Source organism: Pelophylax lessonae (assembly GCF_965119305.1).
Source record: "Pelophylax lessonae genome assembly, chromosome: 1".
Classification (NCBI taxonomy): Eukaryota; Metazoa; Chordata; class Amphibia; order Anura; family Ranidae; genus Pelophylax; species Pelophylax lessonae.
In genome coordinates this window covers 455,184,988-455,201,498 of record NC_138768.1, presented here as the reverse complement: position 1 = coordinate 455,201,498, position 16,511 = coordinate 455,184,988, and the positions used below count along the sequence as shown (strand labels likewise).

General features: G+C 46.5%; 1 protein-coding gene across 4 annotated transcripts in view; it reads left to right on the top strand.

Moving 5' to 3' along the window:
- Positions 1-16,511, top strand: part of EPS15L1 (epidermal growth factor receptor pathway substrate 15 like 1) — a 354,413-nt gene that overhangs the window by 181,062 nt on the left and 156,840 nt on the right. For all 4 annotated transcript variants that reach the window (XM_082248118.1, XM_082248120.1, XM_082248119.1 and 1 more), the window contains one exon: positions 5,392-5,464. In XM_082248118.1, coding sequence (XP_082104244.1) covers positions 5,392-5,464 — 73 coding nt within the window. The remainder of the gene's footprint in view (positions 1-5,391; positions 5,465-16,511) is intronic.

The following is a 16,511-nucleotide window of genomic DNA, read 5'->3' as shown; positions in this document are numbered from 1 at the left end:
CCCCTGGAGGGTTTTGGGGTGGACGTGGGCCCGTCCTTGGGATGGTCGGACCCCCGGGTTCCTCTCCTCCCCCCCCCCCCCCCCGCCAAATTTCTCATCTACCCCCCCCCTTTACATACGCTGGGGTTGTATTTTTTTGGGGTGGTCTGGCCATTTTCCTGGGGTGGGGGCAGGGCGCTAACTGTTGATGGGAGGGTGCGCCGCAGGCGACCAGATGAATTGACCTTGTGCTTGGTGACCTGGTGGTGCTGCCAGCACGGTGGGGGTTGTCCCTTAGCAGTGTCTTACACTGAAGCTGCAACGGAGGCGTAGGTACCCTTTGGCACTCACAAGCCATACAGAGTGGCAAAGGTGTTTCCTTTCCCCGCCTATTTTGACAGAATTGTCACAAAAGAGTGGGGATGACCAAAGCATCCCCGTGGGGTTTTACTAAGCATTACCCCTATGGGAGTCCCTTCTTAAGAAGTGGACTGTGCCACCTGTGTTTACAGATTAAGCAAGGCAACCATGATTCCGGTGGAAGAGTCCCCGGCCTTTAAGGATCCGACTGACCGTATGGTGGAGGCTGTGGCCCGCATTATGTATACCTTAGATGGTTCGGCAATGAGGCCGGGATTTACCCTTGCCCTAGTGTCGCAAACTCTGACCAAGTGGGCTAATCTCCTATGCCATGACCTGGAGGGAGAACAGGTGGTTCAGGGGCTACAGTTTATCTGTGATGCCTCTTTGAATGCGGCTCCCCTGATGGCTCGCCTTTTTGTTTTGGCGGTGGTCCTTCGGCGTGTCTTTTGGCTGAAATGCTGGTCTGTGGACCAGACTTCTAAAAAGTCCTTGACTGATCTTTTCTTTCAAGGAGATCGTCTGTTTGGAGCTACCCTGGATGACATTAAAGGAATCACAGGGGGAAGAGTTCCTTTCTTCCGTAGGCTACTAAGGGCAAGGAACCTCGTTGTAGACGTGGACCTTCCTTCTTGGCTCATGAGAAGTTTTTTCGTTCCTCAGGATCGACTGACAAGGGCTCGAAGCCTTTCAGGGCCTCCTCTAGCGGATCTAAGCGAACCTGGTCTGGCAAGCCGAGAGCGGGCTTCTCCAGACCCACGGACGAGGCTCCTTCGGCATGAAGGTACGCCCTCACCTGTATCGGGGGTGGGGGGGGACGTCTTCGCTGGTTTCCGGACCTGTGGACTTCCCTTGTGCAAGACATGTGGGTCCACTTGTCCGATTGTCATTTGGTTCAGCTACAAGATGGATTTTCGCTCTTGTCCCCCGGCAAGGTTTTTTTCCTTCCAACCTGTGCCTGTCCCCAGACTGGGTCTCTATGGAGCGGCACAAGACCTATTCCTTCAAGGGGTGATTGTCTCGGCTCAGGCTTGGGAACGTTTACAGGGTTTCTACTCAAACCTGTTCACAGTTCCCAGGAAGGAAGGTAAAGTGCGTCCATTCCTGGACCTCAAGGCGCTAAACTGCTTTGTGCGGGTACATAAGTTCAGAATGGAGTCCATTTTAACGGTGGTGGCATCCCTGCGTCTGGGGGATTTCCTCACCTCTATAGATATCAAGGGTGCCAAGGATGCCTATCTTCACATTCCATTATATGCCAATCCCCAGCACTTTCTCTGCTATGCAGTGGGAGAGGAGCATGATCAGTTTGTGGCGTTACCCTTTGGTCTCGCCTCTGCACAAAAGTGTTGGCTCCGGTGCTAGCCTTGCTACGCCAACAGGGGATTGCAAGACTGGGCAACTTGGACAATCTCCTTCTTTGAGCGGAGTCTCCCTCTGCTCTGGTGGAGAACCTGGAGATCACGATATCTGCGGGGGTTTGGCTGCATTCTGATCAAATGGGACAAGACTCCGCAGTCTATGGGCAATCATATCTGGCTGAATAGGGGAACAAAGGAGTTCCTGATACGGTGGCTTTGCTCTCCGGCGCTTTGGCTGGGAAAATCCTTTCTCCCCTTGTATTGGACACTGGTCACCACAGATGTCAGCCTGTCCGGCTGGGGAGGCGTCCTCGGCAGGCATTCTGCTCAGGGGATCTGGACACTGGAAGAGTCCAAACTACCGATCAGTGTCATGGAACTCTGATCGATCAGACTTTGCCTGGATCATTGGACAGATCATCTTCTGGGATGCCCAGTGCGCATTCAATCGGACAATGCCACGGCTGTGGCTTATGTCTGTCATCAGGGGGGAACAAGAAGGGCCCTGGCGGCTCGTTCCAGCCCTCTCCGCCGTACATATTCCCAGGGTGGAAAATTGGCAGGCGGATTGCCTCAGTCAGCAGGGGTTGGACCAAGGGGAGTGGTCCCTTCGTCTGGAGGTGTTTTATTGGCTGTGTCTCCGTTGGGGCACCCCTGAGATGGATCTGTTGGCATCTCGGCTCAACAGAATGGTGCAGTTGGCGCTCAATCAAGGGTTTCTCTGACAGACATCACAGATGCGCTGGTGGCCCAGTGGGGTTAGTATTGTCTGATCCACAGCTTCCCTCCTCTCAAGCTTCTGCCCAGACTCCTACCCAGGATCGAGGCAGAAGGGATTCCGGTCACCCTAGTGGCACAAGACTGGCATTGCCAGGCTTGGTACGCTAATCTGGTGCGGCTGGTCTCTGACGTTCCTTGGAAGCATCCTCTCAGGGAGGATCTGCTGTCCCAAGGGCCAATCTTCCATCCTGGTTTATAGTCGCTGGCTTTGACGGCTTGGCTGTTGAACGCCAGGTGCTAAAGAATAGAGGTTTGTCTGAGTGAATGGTTCCTACATTGTTAAAAGCTAGGAAATCCTAGGAAGATCCATCATACGTGGAAGACGTACATTGCTTGGTGTGAGTCTCTTGGGGTTCATACTCGCTCCTTCTCAGTGGCTCGGATCTTAACCTTCCTTCAATGGGTGGTTGAACAAAATTTGCCTTGTGTACCATCGAGGGCCAGGTGTCAGCTTAATGGTCTTCTTCCAACGACCTTTGGCCACACAATCCCTGGTGCGTACCTTGGTGATTCACAAAAAAAAGGTGGGGCTTCGCCCCTGTCAGTCATTCATTCCCAAGGTGGTCTCTGGCTTTCATTTAAATGAAGACCTTGTGTTGCCTTCTCTGTGTCCCAGAACTAAACGTCCGAAGGAAATTGCCTTCCATGCCTTGGATGTGGTCTGGGCAATTCGGGTGTACCTGGCAGCTACAGAGTCTTTCAGGAAGTCAGACTCTCTATTTGTGCTCACGGATGGACCTTGCAAAGGGTTGTCCGCTTCCTCTGCGACCATTTCCAGATGGATCAGACAGACGGTGGTTCAGGCCTTATTCCATCAGGGGTCCGGTTCCTCCTTTCCCTATCCAGGCACACTCTACTAGGGCACTTAGTGCCTCCTTGACTTGCCATCGTCAAGCGTCAGTGACGCAGGTTTGCAAGGCAGCCACCTGGTCATCGGTGCACACTTTTTCAAAGTTTTATAAAGTGGATGTGTTGGCATCTGCGGAAGCTTCCTTTGGCCGCTAGGTTTTGCAGGCTTCTGTTAAGAGGACCTGATCCTCTTTGAGGGTGTATTTGTTTTTTTTCAGGTGTGCTTCAGTCGTTTTGGTTGAGCCCCTGTCGCCTTGTTGGCTACTGTTTAGCCTTGGGAATTTTTTGCAGTTTCCCACCCCTCATGTTTGACACTGCTTTGGGACGTCCCAATGGTCGTAAATGACAGGAGCTGTGTCCGTCAATGAACGAAAGAGAAAATGTGATTTTTGACTTACCGTAAAATCCATTTCTCTGTTGTTGTTTTTTGACGGACACAGCACCCATCCCTCTGTGGAGTTAAAATTCTCCTGACACTGCTCGTAACAAAACAGAGCTGCACTTGTTATCTACCTATATCTGTTGTGCCGAGTATCTAGGCATAGTGTCAGCAGCTAATATATGCAAAGATTCACCTGAGTGCAGATATTTCTATTTTTATTCAGGAATGCTCAAATCAGGTCTTTTCTGCAATAGAGAGCTTGCCTGCTCACAATTTTTTAAATTATAGGTTCAGTTCTGCTTTAAAGGAAGTTGAAAAATAACAGATTGGCTGACCAGGTGAAAAAAAAATGCCTAGCAAAAAGATAACTAATGCATCCACCACATATAAGGATTGGTAAGCTGCCACATATAAAATCTTTGTATTTGTGTTTAATACCACTTCAATAGTGGAGAGGGTATCATCCTTTGAGGTACTGGTGAAGAATTTCTATACTGGAAAGTGCATCCATTTCTGCTTTTGAAATGTTGTTTGTTGCTAAAAAATACCTTTTGTTAGTTTTTCTTAGTCCCCGTTCACACTAAGGCGACCTGTGAGGCGACCTGGTCTCCTCACAGGTCACCGTAGGTCGCCTTCCATAGGGAAGCTGCGGACCCGTTCTAATAGGAGCGACACAAGTCGCTCCGACTTAGAAAAAGGGTCGGGAGCTTCTTTGGGGCGACCCGGCGCGACCGTCATAGACTTCAATGTTATGAAGTCTGTGGCGGCCACTCCGAGGTCGCGGCACGCTGCTCGCACCGCGACCTCGGAGGTCGCCCCCCCAAGTCGGATCGCCCCTGTGTGAACGGGGCCTTAATCTGTGGAATAATTCTTTCAGCGCTATACAAATGTTTTGAAATTTATAGTTTTTTTGTTCATATTAAAGGCGACACAGGGGACCTCTATAGGATATATGTCCAATTTATAAGAGATTGGGTGCTATAGAAAAATGTTGTGTCCAAGTGCGCTATACCCTTTAACACAATGGTCACACAGTAATAGCTTGGAGGAGGTAGACACTGTATTCACTGGTCCACATTTAGGGCTCTTTCACACGGGTTGTCCGATCAGATCCGCCTGTCAGTTTTTTAGGCGGATCTGATCGGATGCCCCATTAAGCCCTATGGAGCAGCGGATGTCAGCGGTGACGTGTCCGCTGACACCCGCTGCCATCCGCATCCGATCCTGTCCGTGAAATCCGGACGGATGGAAACCCTATTTTCCATCCGTCCTGGGGATCGGATGGGATCGGATGAGAGCGGACAGGCGGTCCGCTCTCATCCGATCCCCCATAGAGAGCAGCGGGGGCTGTGACACCTCCCTCTCCGCACTGCAAGCGGAGACGGAGCTGTCATCCGCCAGCTCAGCGGGGATCGCGGATCAATCCCCGCTGAGCAGCACGGATCCGCCTAAGGAGGCGGACCGTGTGAAAGAGCCCTTATTCATTTTTTGTGTTGGTGCTGGAGTGTACAAATTTGTCTTTTTTTTTATAAGTAAAAAGAACTGACCCATTTCCTGTATACAATAATATAAAAGTGTAAGCACACACATTTCAATGGATTTGGTAAATTGCAATATTTACAGAATAAAAAAAAATGAGAACAGACAGCTCATTTTGTGATTTTTTTTTTTGTCTTCCAGAGAAAAATATGCTCTTGAGCAGGACATCCGAGAGAAAGAGGAGGCCATAAGGCACAAGACCACAGAGGTACAGGTAAGAACTTGACAGAAGCCTTCCTGGTGTTCCCATAATGGTATTGTGCCCTGTTATGCTTACGTTTCAAAGCCCTCCCAGCCCCTGTGAGGGTCATGCAATGGGAACACAATGAAAATGCATACTAAAAAGCCATGCTCTTCCCTTAATCAGTAACAAGACTAAGTACAACAGCATGACATAGCTATGACTAAATGCTGATGGTGCGGAATGTGTAAGCTGGAGTACTTTGTTCCCTTGAATGTAGTGTGGAGAGTTTCTCGAATACATCTAAATAAAGGTGATTTTTTATTGGCTGTGCGGCCGACCAGATTTTTCTCTTCCATTGACAAGCCTGTGACAACCAGGGCCAGTACCTGCAAGTGTACAGTGGAGGTGATACAGGTGGCAACAAACCTATATCGGTGATTATCTGCCATTTATCAAGACACAGGGTGGTCTTATTGCATCAACAGGTTCTCTTACAAGCAAAAAAAATTCAAAGAAGACAAGTTGATCTGTCCAAACCAAGAAACAGGCAACACTTGGGACCAAAAATGCAATGGTCACCCAAGGAATATTAGTGCTGTAGATGAAAAACATGTTGACTTCGCCTGCAAGTAACACCTTCGGCTCATCCCTGGCAAAAACCATTGGGACACTGGTACACCCATCTACACTCAGAATTACTCTTAATTAATGACTTGCAGCTACAAAATGCCGTTCCTTGTAACGCAAAGAAAAGGTAGAAAACCCCATGAACCAGTGTGCAGAAAATGGCAGAAGGTGCTCTAGACGAATGAGTCTATAGCCAAAAGTATTTTGTTCTTCAAAGAGCGGTACAATATTGATTTTTTGCAGACAACAGTGGAGCATTGTGGAGGTTCCTTGCAAGTTTGGGGTTGCATTTCTACTTATGAAGTTGTGAATTTGGTCAGTGGTAATTGTCTTCAATGCGAAAGGTACAGGTAGATAATTATCCTTCACGCATTACTGTTCTTCAGTGAAAAAAAAAAGAACAAGTCTTAAAGAGGGTTTATGGCCTCTACAGAGCCCTTATCTCTGGGAATTACAGAAAGTGATGGAAAAAAATGAGATGGCCTAAATCCTCAAAAGAATGTTTAACAGTTTAGATGTTTGGATCAACCTATCTGCTGAGTTCCAATAAATGCGCAAGTGTACCTAAAAAAATTGATGCTATTTTAAAGGCAAAGGGTGCATGCAACAAATATTGATTTGTTTTAGGTTTTTGTGTTTATGCATTCTGTAGGTTGTTGACTGTTGAATACAAAACGTTTCATTATTTTTTTAAATTATTTTTTTTAAAACATTCTAACTTTACAGGAATTTTCACAAGTGCTTAATGTTTGCATAGTACTGTATCTTGCTGTTTCACTAGAGAACACAACTTTAAAGCGGAACTAAAGGCAGAACTACTTACCTGTTCTCCAATGCTCTGACACCCACAGGGTCTCAAGCACTAAAGAAGATAATTGAGGAGTGAGGGATTAAATAGGATCGCTGCCACCTGGGTTCTGGTGCAACACCAAAAATTGTGAAAAAGACAGGGGACAAGCAGCGCAGATCTTTAATCCCACAACGATATACCCCACTGACTCAAAAAATGATCTATTGCTAGACTATATGCAGTATTGAAATATGAAAGCTGTTGACAACTAATTATGCCACATCCATAAATTTGTACAAAAAAAAAAAAAAGAGCGAAACAGAACCCCCTCCTGCATCAGGATGACTTTACTGGCATAGATGTGAGACTATATCAAACATATAGAGGTAACGAAAAGTATTTTTATTTAAACATATTAAAAATGTATCACATAGCATCTGTTTAGCATCGATACATCATAAAACATATGAAAACAAAACATAACAAAAAACATGATAGAGAGATGACCCCAAAAGACCAATTCTGACACCTTTCCCAATAGGGATAGTACCAATTGGGAACCTCAACTGGGGGTGTCTGTAAGTAGAGGTCACCTCCGTAGGTCAACGCGTTTCACTGCATTGAGTAGCTTCTTCAGGACCAAGAAAAGGAGGAACTTACATTCTGCTGAACATAATAGCCATCGATTAGATATGTATAAAACAACACACATATAAATGTGTATGCACATGTTTAATTTTTATTATAGAAGGAGAAAGCAAACATAATTATCCCCAAACTATTTACTTACAAAAACACTGATCAGACCTACTGGGTCATCATCGTATGCCTGCCGGACGGACACAGGGACTATAGGATAATCCATCTAATGAGGCCTCATTGTTTAGATGTCAATAGAAGCTTTGTAACAGATAGATACATAAGAAAAAAAAAAAGGAATGAGTTGCTGGCTTTAATTATGTCGCAATATCCATAAAGACATTACAGGTATATTTACAGTATATGTATACAGTATCTCACAAAAGTGAGTACACCCCTCACATTTTTGTAAATGTTTTATTATATCTTTTCATGTGACACACTGAAGAAATGACGCTTTGCTACAATGTAAAGTAATGAGTGCACAGCTTGTATAATAGTGTAAATTTGCTGTCCCCTCAAAATAACTCAACACACAGCCATTAATGTCTACACAGCTGGCAACAAAAGTGAGTACACCCCTAAGTGAACATTTCCAAATTGGGCCTAATTAGCCATTTTCCCTCCCCGGTGTCATGTGACTCGTTAGTGTGACAAGGTCTCAGGTGTGAATTCTGAGCAGGTGTGTTAAATTTGGTGTTATCACTCTCGCTCTCTCATACTGGTCGCTGGAAGCTCAACATGGCACATCATGGCAAAGAACTCTGAGCATCTGAAAAAAAGAATTGTTGCTCTACATAAAGATGGCCTAGGCTATAAGAAGATTGCCAAGACCCTGAAACTGAGCTGCAGCATGGTGACCAAGACCATACAGCAGTTTTACAGGACAGGTTCCACTCAGAACAGGGCTTGCCATGTTTCAACCAAAGACCTTGAGTGCACAGGCTCAGCTTCACATCCAGAGGTTATCTTTCTGAAATAGACATATGAGTGCTGCCAGCATTGCTGCAGAGGTTGAAGGGGTGGGGGGGTCAACCTGTCAGTGCTCAGATCATACGCTGCACACTGCATCAAATTGGTCTGCATGGCTGTCATCCCTGAAGGAAGCCTCTTCTAAAGATGCACAAAAAAGCCCGCAAACGGTTTGCTGAAGACAAGCAGATTAATGACATGGATTACTAGAACCATGTCCTGTGGTCTGATGAGATCAAGATAAAATTATTTGGTTCAGATATTGTCAAGCGTGTGCGGCGGCAACCAGGTGAGGAGTACAAAGACAAGTGCGTCTTGCCTACAGTCGAGCATGGTGGTGGGAGTGTCATGGTCTGGGGTTGCATGAGTTCTGCCGGCACTGGGAAGCTACAGTTTAATGAGGGAACCATGAATGCCAACATGTACTGTGACATACTGAAGCAGAGCATGATCCCCTCTCTTCTGAGCCTGGGCCGCAGGGCAGTATTCCAGCATGATAATGACCTCCAAGATGACCAGTGCCTTGCTAAAGAAGCTGGGGGTAAAGTTGATGGCCTGGCCAAGCATGTCACCAGACCTAAAACCCATTGAGCATCTGTGGGGCATCCTCAAATGGAAAGTGGCGGAGCGCAAGGTCTCTAACATCCACCAGCTCCGTGATGTCGTCATGGAGGAGTGAAGACGACTGGTGGCAACCTGTGAAGCTCTGGTGAACTCCATTACCAAGAGGGCTAAGGCAGTGCTGGAAAATAATGGTGGCCACACACAATATTGAAACTTTGGGCCCAATTTGGACATTTCCACTTAGGGGTGTACTTACTTTTGTTGCCAGCGGTTTAGATAATTAATGGCTGTGTGTTGAGTTTTTATGAGGGGACAGCAAATTTACACTGTTATGCAAGCTGTACACGCACTACTTTACATTGTAGCAAAGTGTCATTTCTTCAATATTTTCAAAAATGTGAGGGGTGTACTCGCTTTTGTGAGATACTGCATATGGAGTAAGATTTGTAATTCATCAACTCATACCTGTCTGCTTATAATGTAAAGTTTTAGCCCAATCAGAACTGTATTTCTTTTAGATAGGCGCTGGAAAAGTGCTGTCTCATCCACAGGTGTAAAATTGTTGCCTTATACTAGTACAGTGGTTCTTAACCTTGTTGGAGGTACTGAACCCCACCAGTTTCATATGCGCATTCACCGAACCCTTCTTAATTGGAAAAATAAAATATGATTTTTTTCAAATTCAAAACATAGGTATATATTATTTTAGGTATATATTTATACATAGGTGCACAAAATGAACAAAACCATTTAGAACAAAGAACAAAACCATTAAAACATGATTTTCACACAAAAACAAAAACATAATAATGAATATTTACTGCAAATTAGTGTGACTTCTGCTGTTGTCTTTCAGAGATCAGTTCAGAAATGCGCGGCTTTATCTTGGCAAGTGCCACTCTCATGTCATTATCATGTCTCATGTCATCTCACCCTGGCCTGCTGTTAGGGGGATCTATATGGGGGACGGGACCTCACCTCACCCTGGCCTGCTGTAAGGGGGGAGATTTATATGGGGGACGGGACCTCACCTCACCCTGGCCTGCTGTAAGGGGGGATCTATATGGGGGGCCTGGTCCCCCATATAGATCCCCCCTTACAGCAGGCCAGGGTGAGGTCCCCCATATAGATCCCAGGTCCCCCATATAGATTCCCCCTTACAGCAGGCCAGGGTGAGGTCCCGTCCCCGATATAGATCTCCCCCCTTACAGCAGGACAGGGTGAGGTGAGGTCCGGACCCTGGCCTGCTGTAGGGGGGGAATCTATATGGGGGACCCCAGAGTGACCTAACCTCACCCCTGGTCTGCTGTAAGGGGGGATCTATATGGGGGACCCCAGAGTAACCTAACCTCACCCTGGCCTGCTGTAGGGGGGATCTATATGGGGGACCTCACCTCACCCTGGCCTACTGTAAGGGGGGATCTATATGGGGGATCATGTCCCCCATATAGATCCCCCCTTACAGCAGGCCAGGGTGAGGTGAGGTCCCGTCGCCCATTTAGATCTCCCCCCTTACAGCAGGCCAGGTTCCCCATAAAATAAATCCCCTTTACATAGTCTTCTCAGTGTTCTCACACAGTCAGTCAGACAGTCAGTCACTAGACTAGTACAGCCAGTACTACTCCAGTCCTACCTTTTTTTCACCTGTGTCCCGACTCCCGATCACAGGCTAGGTTTTCCTCCTGCAGGCTGCAGCACCACTGTCACCACTGGCTCTCTGGCCTCTCACCTGCCGGCTTCTTCTGCTGCTGCGGCTGCCTGGCCTGGTGGTTCTCTCCCGCACTGCGCTGGGCAGCCGCTGCATGGATTAGTCCCTCCCCCAGACAGTCCCTCTCCGCACCGCACGAATGGCCTGTCTCCCCCCCCAAACCCCCCCACCAATCCACAGTGGGTGACGCTGGCTCCGGCTGGATTGGATTCCGAGCCGAGCTGCACAGCCAGCAGTGAGAGTGAGCCAGGGGCAGAGAGAGCTGCGAGTGCGAGCAGACTCAGCGGGCGGCGGGCCAGCCTATCATGACAGAGTGAGTGACATGACACTGCGGAGCGGATGCACCCCCCCCCCCCCAGACGTTGCGCCCGGTGCGGCCCCCCCCCCCCTGCACCCCCCACACTACGCCACTGGATGTTATGTATTTCCATGATGACAGCGCGGAAGGACATGCCCGAAACTGGAGAAATAGTCCCCGACAGCGAAGTGGTACTAGCGGAGGGTGTGCCGAACCCTCAAGACTGACCCACCAAACCCCTGGGGTTCGATGATAATACTGCCAACACGAATATGTAGCAACTTGTTGTAAAGGCCTGCCAGCTGCAAAAAACATACAGCCAAAAGGACAATTAGTGGACTAAAAAAACTAACAAGTAATTCAAAAAGTCTGTCCTGCTAAGCTAAATATAAAAGTGCAAGTACCTACCAGTAGTGATCACCACATCCTATGTCTCTAGCCTCCCAAGGAGACAAGACGCTGAGATGACCTCAGGGAGCCCTAGTTGTGTCTCCACGAGGCCGCGCGTCATGCCCGGCACTTCTGGGTTCTGATGTCACAGCCTTGTGTGCATTGCACCCGCCGTTCATGTGCAACATGGCGCTAGAAGCAGCAGAGCTCAAGCCTCACTGTCAAAACAGAAGAGGATGCCTCCTCCTGCTCACAAGAGATGACACTGAAAGAAAAAGGAGCTATTAAAAAGCGGATAAGAGGGATCAATCTCCACAGAGCAGCGATCGGGAATAGTGTGGTATATACCAGTACGTGTTGAACACATATGCCTGCCCATGGAAACACAGACAACCAAAGTCTACCTATAAACAGTGTTGCAAAAAATAAAATTTGGGGAGAAAAACAGCAAAAAACAAAAATAAATGATACATTTACAAACATAGACCATCTTATATAATAGCAGCTGACATAACTGCTTCCAATGTCCACACTATAGAATATACAGTCTTTATTATATCATTTGAGAGGATATATAAGCCTGTCAGCCTAATTTATGATTTTCAAAAAAAGTTGATATCTACTGGTCGATTCATATGTGCATATGGAGAGATAGAAACCATAATGTCCATCTGTGTAAGGAGGAAGGGAGGATGGGGAAAAAAAAGGCACCCCTTCAGTAGCAATCAAGAGGAAATAAAGGGAGGAGTAGGAGCAAGGACCACACATACACACCACAATACAAGCCAAGTCACCACCTTTTTTTTTTTTTAAATATAAATAGGATTTAAATCTCATGGTCTCATTTAGGCCTGGTGCCGTAGTGGCTTGTAAATTAAAATTCATCGGGCTTCTCGTTGGAGGATTATTTTTATCAAAATTTTCCCCCTTAGGATCCGGAAAAATACTTTCTAAAGCCGCAAATTTAATGACACCAGTATCCCAATTGTGTCAGAGCGATATGTCGTTCAATTGGTGTGGATAGCTTGTTGCTCCTCCCGTAGTATATGTGGTCCTTGATCCTTCGCCAAAATTGGCATTTAGTCTTTCCTATATAAAACGCTCGACAGTTGTATTAAGTTTGATTTTCAAATATCCACGGGTAAAATTCACACAATCCACATTGCCAGGTGCCCCTAATCTCCTGCTCAAAGGTAGACTCTCGAGTGTCACCAAAGTGACTGAGTTATTTTGTCTTTCAATGATTTCGCTCTACGATAAGTAATTTCTGGATTATCCATGATATATTTTTTGAGAATAGAGTCATTGTTTAGAAGATACCAATGTTTTTGAAGAATTCTACGGACACGAGTATGTTGATGATTGAATGTTGTGAATATTCTAACCATCTCTGGGGGTAGTTTTTTGGGCTTATGAAACCATACCACCTCCTGGGTGGATTTTTTTGACTTTATTAAAGGCCTTTTCTAAACCGGGTCGGGGAGTAACCTCGTTGTAGTAATCAATCTCTCAAGGCTTTGGCTTGGGTAAGAAAGTAATTCTCATTGGAACATATTCAACGCAGTCTTAGATATTGACTAAAGGGTATACTTCTTAATAGAGGTTCAGGATGAGAACTATGTGCATGAAGGAGGGTATTAGTTTGGGGATAATTGTGTTTGCTTTCTCTTTCTATATTAAAAATTAAACGTGCTTACACATTTATATGTGTGTTTTTTTATACATATCTAACCGATGGCTATTATGTTCAGCAGAATGTAAGTTCCTCCTTTTCTTGGTCCTGAAGAAGCTACGCAATACAGCGAAACACATTGACCTACGGAGGTGACCTCTACTTACAGACACCCCCCAGTTGAGGTTGCCAATTGGTGCTATCCCTATTGGGGAAGGTGTCAGAATTGGTCTTTTGGGGTCATATCTCTATCATGTTTTTTTCTAGGTTTTGTTTTCACAGGTTTTTATGAGGTATCAATGCTAAACAGATGCTATGTGATACATTTTTAATATGTTTAAATAAATATTCTTTTTGATACCTCTATATGTTTGATATAGTCTCACATCTATGCCAGTAAAGTCCTGATGCAGGACAGGGTTTTGTTTCTCTTTTTTGTTGCAGTATTGTATAGCTTAAATAAAAACACTAATGTGTTTGTATTTTTAACCCCTCCTGGCACATGAGTGTTTTTATTTCCTTAAACTATTCAATACATGGACATGGCAAATCCCCCTTTTCTAGCGTCCACTTTTTTGGGTCTTTTCCCAGTATGTGCAGTATTGTACACCCAACAAATATATACAATTGTATCCAATATATATCAAAATCCTGCTGCAGAATTTTGCTAATCACATGCCTTCTTGATATGGCATGAAGGATAAGTATCTGCCTGTATTTCTCAGCATTAAGGACACCATTGATCCTGACCAAATCTCCTACTCTATTTGCAGAAATGCAGCCCCAAACATGCAAGTAACCCCCAACATGCTTCACTGTTGCCTGCAGACACTCATTATTTTCCCGCTCTCCAGCCCTTTGGCAAACAAACTGCCTCCTGCTACAGCCAGATATTTCAGATTTTGACTCATCGGTCCACAGCACCTGCTGACCTTTTTCTTCACCCCAGTTCCTATGTTTTCCTGCATATTTGAGTCACTTTGCCTTGTTTCCACTTCGAAGGTATAGCTTTTTAGCCGCAATTCTTCTATGATGACCACTTCTGCTCAGACATCTCCAGATGGTAGATGTGTGTACCTGGGTCCCATTGGTTTCCACCAGTTCTGTGCTGATGGCACTGCTGGACATCTGATGTTGAATGGAAGTAAACATGATGTGTCTTACATCTATTGCATTGTTTCCTTGGCTGACCGCTGCATCTACAGTCTTCAAGGTTGCCTGTGTATTTGTGCTTCTTCAAAAGAGCTTGAACAGTACCTGTTGAAACCCCAGACTACTTTGAAATCTTTACCCGGGAGAGACCTTGCTAATGCAGTAAAACTACCTTGTGTCTTGTTGCTGTGCTCAATCTCGCCATGATGTATGAGTTGTGAAATGAAACTGTCTTTCACTACCTCACCTTAGTAGCAGTTTGGCTATTCTTCACTCAGTTAAAGCCTCCTACCCAGCTGTTTCTGTTTCAGTTAATTACTGTTTCAACCTGCTTACTTTGCATTTTGTAAATTTACTAAAATAAACAGTTAAAATATATTTCTCTTTCGTTCATTGACAGACACAGCTCCTGATCTTCATACCCATTGGATTATACTGCCCCCTACAGGAGTAGGACACTAGGCAGAAAAATAATCTGGCTACACCTATGGGCAGTCCCAGGGGTTATACTCCCTCTCCCTGCTATAGGTACTCAGTTTTCTCTATCTTTCATCGACAGACGCAGCTCCATCTCTTCAGAGACCATTGGGTTATGCTCCTCCAATCAGGAATAGGCACTAGGCAGGGAAAAAGTCCTGCAGGCTTAACCCCATACACTCTGCTATCAGCAATCAGTTTGTTTCTGCCTAGTTTTAGGAATAGGACCTAGCTTCCTGCTGGGACTTCGGTCCTAGTTTTAATAGGGAAATTTGTGTTAGTTTGTGTTTTTTATTTTTCACAATTTAGTTCCTGAAGGACCAAGATCTAGTGGACCCTTCAAGCAACAGCCGGCTGTGGTTTCGCACTGGATAATCTAGATCCTTAAGGTCTCCCAGCCTGGCCAGCGAGCATGCAGGTTATAGTCCCGAACTAGACCTTGCCACAACAGTACCCCGATGGATGGGGACAAACCTGCGAGTGGACCGTCTCGCTGGGACACGGCGACCTGAAACGCCCTGAGTCGCAGCTTCCCCCTGGCTGACAGCACCCCCATCCCGGGTGGGAGGTGATCTGATTCGGAGTGGCAACCACCTGGTATCGTGGCATTGTGAGTAGATTGTCCCCCCAAAACCTCTGGTGGTCTCGGGGTGGATGTGGGCCCCCTCCCTGGAATGGTCAGACCCAAGGGCTCCCTTGGTCCCCCTGGCCTCTCGGAATACTAGTCCTGTATACCCCTCAGCATTCTCCTACCCCTAGCAGGTTTTTACCTTGGTGGGCGGTAATATTGTGGTCGTTGTGGCGCTTATTTGGTGGGGGTGGCTTGTCTTGATGGGGTCCCTGTTTTGGGATATTCCGATGCCTACTGCTCTGTTCCCCTTTTGGGGGTCCTGGAGACCGCATGACGCGCCGTGGGGGGCCACCACCTTGCTGTGGATCATGTTGATTCTGTTCCCATTGTATTGCATGGGCAGCCATTTTCTATAGTTCCCCAATATGAATGTATTGAGCAGCCATTTTCCTGAGGTCCTCAAGCTGGACAGGCGTGCGGCATGGCTTTTTAAATATAGAGGCAGAGTTTATTCCTTTTCCAATGCAGTTCAGTGTTACTTTCGTTTTGCAAAGAACGTGCTGGCAGTCTCCTGAGCGGTCTGGTAACATTTTTCCGGGGTTCCCTGTAGTTATTTCCTCACCCACTCTGCTATTAGCTTAGGGATTGAGAGCCCGCAGTAATAGTGGTGGGACCAGTTGGCTCAAGCCCTGGTGTTCATGTGTGATACGTCCCTGGATTCAGCTTTGTTAGTGGCCAGGGCGTCGGCAGTGGGGATTGCTATTAGGCGCATGGTGTGGCTAAAAAAGCTGGTCTGCTGACCAGGCCTCCAAGAAGGCCTTGACTAATCTTCCTTTCACAGGGGAGAGGCTGTTTGAATCCTCTCTGGATGAGTTCATGAAAGGTATCACAGGGGGTAAGATTACTCGCAAGAAAAAGGTAAATTGTTTAGATCTTCTGGGGGTTCCAAGAAGCCATGGTTGGGAAAATCTAAGACCGGCCATGGTTAAGGGACTTGCGGGGGGGCGGTGCACTGTTTGCTGTCGCAAGGAGTGGTTGTACTGGTCCCTTCTCAGGAACGTTTTCAAGGGTTTTATTCAAACCTGTTCACCGTGCCCAGAAAGGAGGGCAAGGTGCGTCCAATCCTGCATCTCAAGACCCTGAACCGCTTTGTGCGGGTACAGTGGTTTCGGATGGAATCCATCCGCACGGTAGTGGCATCACTGCACCAGGGAGAC